The 5,933-nt window shown below is 43.4% G+C and overlaps 1 protein-coding gene across 1 annotated transcript; it reads left to right on the forward strand.

Annotated features, from left to right (window-relative positions):
* The first annotated feature begins 555 nt into the window (after positions 1 to 555).
* On the forward strand, positions 556 to 3,985 carry LOC130850496 (secretoglobin family 1D member-like). Its single transcript, XM_057730090.1, has 3 exons — positions 556 to 685; positions 2,967 to 3,154; positions 3,866 to 3,985. The coding sequence occupies exons 1-3, from the start codon at positions 631 to 633 to the stop codon at positions 3,929 to 3,931; spliced, it is 309 nt and encodes a 102-aa protein (XP_057586073.1). The 5' UTR covers positions 556 to 630; the 3' UTR covers positions 3,932 to 3,985.
* Positions 3,986 to 5,933: the final 1,948 nt, after the last annotated feature.

Raw genomic sequence — 5,933 nt, forward strand, 5'->3', positions numbered from 1 at the left:
GAAACCTTAAAGTAGAAAACCAGTAGTTGGGGAGGTAGTCTTCATCTTTGCACTCTTTTCTCTCAAGAGACTGAAAACCACCGATTTCTTTCACAATTGTCACCAGGCTACTAACCTTTCTCCCTCCACTGCTCAAAGGGAAACCTGGCACAGCGGGCATCATTTTACGCTAAAGATGTCCCCTAACCAAGCTAGTGCTTGGTTCATTCATATGCATCCATCTATTCAAGGAATATGTGCTTATCCTCTTCTCTGTGCCAGGCACTATGCTCTGCAAAGGTGAGCAAAAGCAGGCACGGACATCCAGGGGGGCTTGCACCCATTAACTGATTATACATTTGTGAAAACACAACCTTGGTGTTTGCTACAAAGGAGAGGTGCGTGGTGCCAGCAATGCCTTTCGATGGGACTTTAACCAAGTCATTGGAGACTGTGACACTGCTGGATGGCATCGGTTCTGAGTGAGGAAGGAAGGGCTGGAAGCCAGACCTTGCCACCTGCCACGTGTCTGTGTGGGCAGGACCAGCAGAGCTCTCCAGGTATAAATAGCCCTGGGCTTCCCATGCTCCTGAGTCCAGCTCCTAACTGCTTATCATTCACTAAGGCTGAAAACGCAAAGCAAAATAAACCATGAGGTTGTCCCTGACTGTCCTGCTGGTTACTCTGGCGCTTTGCTGCTCTGAGGGTGAGTACCCTTTCTCGTCTGCTCAGCACCAGCCCTGGTGAGGACCTTTCTCTGGGTATTTTCACTAGGTGACCTTATTTGGGGTAGTGTGTGAACAGATCAGAATCCAAACCTCTTTCTTCAATTAACAGCAAGTCCCTCAAAAGCCCAGGCTCCATTTGATTAATTCCCAATATATTCTAGAACTTCTACCAAAAAAAATCATTGCAGGCAAATTTTAAGAAATTTCCACCCAAAGCCTCACTCCTTGTCTGTGATCTGTGTTTCAGAAGTAGCGTGACATAAGATTTGGAGGTGAATCACAGCCCTGCCACTTACCAGCGCTTTGACCTTGAACAAAATGCTAGTCTTTCTAAGTCTCCTCTTATCATTGGGTTTTCCAGTGCCCACCAAGAGTAGTTTATGGCAATGGAGTGGGACTGAGTCAAGAGTCCAGCTCTAGGTATCAAGCAGATATCTAGTAGTTATCACGTATTCTCCTTCCTAGATTTTCTTTTTCTTTTTTTCTTTGTATATACAATATATTCTGATGTTTTCTCTGGTACATTTGACTTTTTTTTTTACTTTTTTTTAAAGCTCTTATTGGAATATAATTGCTTTACACTACTGTGCCAATTTTTTGCTGTACAATGAAGTGAATTAGCTGTATTTATACATATATCCCCATATCCCTTCCCTCCTGCGACTCCTTCCCACCTTCCCTATCCCAGCCCTCTAAGTCATCACCCATCATCGAGTTGATCTCCCTGTGTTATGCAGCAGATTCCCACTAGCTATCTATTTTACGTTTGGTAGTGAATCTATGTCAGTGCTACTCTCTCACTTCGTCCCAGCCTCCCCTTTGCCACTCCCCGCCCCCCCCCCCCCAGCCCCCGTATCCGCAAGTCTGCTCTCTACATCTGCATCTTTATTCTTGCCCTGCTACGGGGTTCATCAGTAACATTTTTTAAGATTCCATATATATGAGTTAGCATACCGTATTTGTTTTTCTCTTTCTGGCTTACTTCACTCTGTATGACAGACTCTAGTTCCATCCACCTCACTACAAATAACTCAATTTCATTCCTTCTTATGGCTGAGTAACAGTCCTAGAGTTTCTTAGGTGACAGTTGAGTCCACAACCTTTTTAACTCGTAGATTCAGACTCAGAAAATGTTACAGCTGGAAGGGTTTGGGGAGAGTTTTTATTTCAAGAAGAGCCAGTGTTCTCTAAATCTCTGAACACTAGATCTTCCAAAGGGCTCTGCAAATAAGCAGTACTCAATATATCTACACATACTACTCATTTCCTAGGAGTCCTACCAGTAATGATATTAGAACTAATATAATTGTTAGAGCACAAACTTTATTTTCCTACAATTAATTCAGCCATTTATTCATCAATATTTTTGCACACCTTCATCCCCTCAATACTAATGCAAGTCTCTTGTTTCTCTTTTATCCGACTTTCTAAACGTCTTTCTCTTTCCCTGTGTTGCCCTTTCAAATTCTCTGCACAGTCTGATGCCTGACCAGGGGTCAGATCAGAGCCTGGTAGAGTGCATTCCAGGCTGCCAGGTGGTTGCCGAGACTTGAGGGAGATGGAGAATTCAGGCCAGGAAAAGTGATTACTTCTGGTCTCAGCACTGTTCCAGTGGAGTCAGGGATGAGAGCCAGTTCCCATCTCTCACCTTCTCTGGGAATTCTGTACCTCACTGCAGAATAAGAGAGCCAATCATCCACTTTGTGGATGAGCTTCAGATGTGTTCAGATTGATTCAATTTCTGCTTCTTTAGCTATGTCTGCATACAATGATAGAATCCTATTCTTCAATTTAGTCTCAGAAAAGCATCTGCCAACATATAGTTGACTTACTCTTCTCTGGATTTATTCTCCCTTCTCTGATCTCTGGTAAGATCTGACTCTACCATTCATTTGAAAACTTGATTACAAAATCTCCTCTTCCCCAATATCCAAGACAAACTAAGGTGTCACTCAACTGACAGGCAAAATTCAATTTTTTGAAATCTCGGGAAGAGGAATTTCTGCCAACCGAGAGAGCCTTGGAAAGTAGTGGGTGTGCTTTAAAAAGAAAGGTAACTGAACTCGGGATCGGGAAACTGATTTCTAGTCCTGGCTTGGCTGCTTGCTCTGGGGTCTTGAGGAAGTCACAGCCCTAGGGTCCTGCACTGCCATTGGTACAATTATGGGATGAGATCGTAAAATCCCTTGGATGCCTGCCTAGTTCTAATTCAGGGTACCATGGGTACATCAATTGTTTCTCTTTTTTCTTCTGTTCCAGGCAATGCCGTCCCCTGTTTAGAACTTGTTAAGGAACTCATCAGCTTCTTCTGGATACCTGACAGCATATATAGGCTACAACTTGCGAAATTTAACGCACCTACAGAAATCAGTGAGTCCAAGATGGAAGTAAAGGCATGTGTGAATCAGATCTCCGTTGAAAACAAATTGCTAATTACAAAAATATTGGTAAATTTCTTTCTTCTTTCTGCACAGAGGCTTCTGCTCAGCTGTACATCCAGGGAGGTGGGTCAGTGTGCTGCTCTGAGGGGGACACTTGCCACCTGCCTCACTGCTCACTTCTGTTAGGGTAACCCATGGCCACAGGATGGATGATAACATCCCGCCTGCTGAGCTTTACTGAGGAAGATTGCGCAGAGCATCTGGGCATGTTCCTCCTTCTGGGGTCACCTCCCTGGGCGCCAGGTTCTCCAGAGTGTCCTGAGGAGGAGGAAGTGTGCTGTTAGGCTGAATTTCCACACCGTGAGGCTGGGAATCTCCTGAGAGCAGTGCTTCCCAGCTCTCCTGTCACCCCAACCCGATCTCATAACCCTGTGTCCCTTTTGGAGTGAACATGTAGAGTTCCCGGGACATCCGAGAAAAGAATGGCTGGACTCCTCTGTCCAAACTTCATCCTCCTCCTTCCATTGGAAACCTGAGTCCTGCTCATGGGTGACCACCTCAGGGTTTATTTGTTCACCTATGGAAAGTTTGTTGTGATTTACCAGATCTATGTTGCTTACCATACACCCTGGTTTCCTGCCTTGGGCCCTTCTGTTTGCCTTTTGCTGGTTGAAATTTCATTGACAACTTAGTTGTGAATGAGAGTCTGTGTTAATGTGTCATCTCCAGCAGCAGCAGGAATGACCTCCCATTTCTTTCTTTCTTTTTCTATTTCAGGAAAAAATATTGGTGGACTGTGGTTTAACAGATTTGAATATTCTTGTACCTTATGTCCAGGGATGATCAGGTGAAAATGTAAAGGTTTCAACATCTTGCTCAATAAATGACTTGCCCTGCACTTCTCTACTTGTCTTGTTATTATCCAACAGTCTGGCTTTGAGTTGGGGTGATTTTCATCATGAAGTGGCCATTGGGTGTCGTCACTGGGAAATTTTAGAGACCCAACATCCAATTAGCCACGTGGACCTGACGGGTAGGGCTCCCAAGAAAAAGTATTTGGTCATGAATCATCCTGCATTTCTTTACAGGTTTCGCATTCATGTTGCCATGATGAAAGGATGGTTAAGGGTAAAAAGCAGTTAAAACATTCCTGTTACTGGTCGAGATTTGAGGGATACCCACAGCATGTCTGGCCAGTCTTGTGAATCCTGACCAGTAACATCATTCATATTTTGTCCTCATCCTAACCACAACCAAACTGCTTGGTCCTCTTCCCCTCACTGTGGTTTCAGTCCTATGAATTGTCCAGTGTAATTCATTTTCCATCTACTTTTCAATTTTTAGTGAATTCCCAGGTTTCCACCGTCAGTTAACTCTTTTTGACTCTGCACAATCACATTGGTCATCGATGTCCCTACCCTCACCAACACCTTGGGCTAATGCTTCCTCTCTCAAATTCTCCCAAGAGCTCCAGAAACAAGCACCCAGCTTCCACCTGGTAACTCCCTTCAAGCATCCACTGTTATTTCCTAAGGAATATATAAAATTGAAAACACTGTCTGCCTGTAACTTCTTTTTTTATCTTTATTGGTGTATGATTGCTTTAAAGTATTGTGTCAGTTTGTGCTGTACAACAAAGTGAATCAGCCACATGTATACGTATATCCCCATATCCCCTCCCTCTTGAGCCTCTCTCCCAAACTCCCTATCCCATCCCTTTAGGTCCTCACAAAGCATCAAGCTGATCTCCTTGTGCTCTGTAGTAGCTTCCCACTAGCCATCTATTTTATATTTGGTAGTGTGTATATGTCAATGCTACTCTCTCACTACATCCCAGCTTCCCTTTCCCCGGTGTCCTCAAGTCTGTTCTCTACGTCTACATCTCTATTCCTACCCTGCCATTAGGTTAGTCACCACCATTTTTCTAGATTCCATATATATGTGTTAGCATACGGTATTTATTTTCCTCTTTCTGGCTTGCTTCACTCTGTATGACAGACTCTAGGTCCATCCACCTCACTAAGAATAGCTCAATTTCATTCTTTTTTATGGCTGAGTAATATTCCATTGTATACATGTGCCACATCTTCTTTATCCATTCATCTGTCGACAGACATTTAGGTTGCTTCCATGTCCTGGCTATTGTAAATAATGCTGCAAAGAACATGTGGTACATGTATCTTTTTGAATTATGGTTTTCTCCGGATGTGTGCCCAGTAGTGGGATTGGGTCATATGGTAGCTCTGTTTTTAGTTTTTAAAGGGACCTCCATACTGTTTTCCATAGTGGCTGTATCAATTTACATTCCCACCAACAGCGCAGGAGGGTTCCCTTTTCTCCACACCCTCTCCAGCATTTATTGTCTCCAGATTTTTTGATGATGGCCATTCTGACTGGTGTGAGGTGATACCTCATTGTGGTTTTGATTTGCATTTCTCTAATGATTAGTGATGTTGAGCATCTTTTCATGTGTCTGTTGGCCATCTGTATGTCTTCTTTGGAGAAATGTCTATTTAGGTCTTCCACCCATTTTTGGATTGGGTTGTTTTTTTTTTTTGATATTGAGCTGTATGAGCTGCTTGTGTATTTTGGAGATTAATCCTTCAGCAGTTGCTTCATTTACAAATATTTTCTCCGATTCTGAGGGTTGTCTTTTTGTCTTGTTCATGGTTTCCTTTTCTGTCGTCTGCCTGTAACTTACTCCTCTTCCATGTGCCCCTACCCCATCCTGGCTAATGGACTCACCATCCAGTGAAAAGTTGGAGACAGTATAGGCTCCTGGATTAGTTTCCAGAGGCTGCTGTAACACCCTACAATACACTTGGTGACTTTGATAAAATTCATT

This window comes from Hippopotamus amphibius, chromosome 3, assembly GCF_030028045.1.
Source record: "Hippopotamus amphibius kiboko isolate mHipAmp2 chromosome 3, mHipAmp2.hap2, whole genome shotgun sequence".
In the NCBI taxonomy this organism is placed as follows: domain Eukaryota; kingdom Metazoa; phylum Chordata; class Mammalia; order Artiodactyla; family Hippopotamidae; genus Hippopotamus; species Hippopotamus amphibius.

Bases quoted from the DNA above. Each gene is read 5' to 3' on its own strand.
- LOC130850496 (XM_057730090.1), top strand. From the start codon at position 631: ATGAGGTTGTCCCTGACTGTCCTGCTGGTTACTCTGGCGCTTTGCTGC. The intron at 686-2,966 runs GTGAGTACCCTT...CTTCTGTTCCAG, and splicing joins GGCGCTTTGCTGCTCTGAGG to GCAATGCCGTCCCCTGTTTA. The intron at 3,155-3,865 runs GTAAATTTCTTT...TTTCTATTTCAG, and splicing joins TGCTAATTACAAAAATATTG to GAAAAAATATTGGTGGACTG.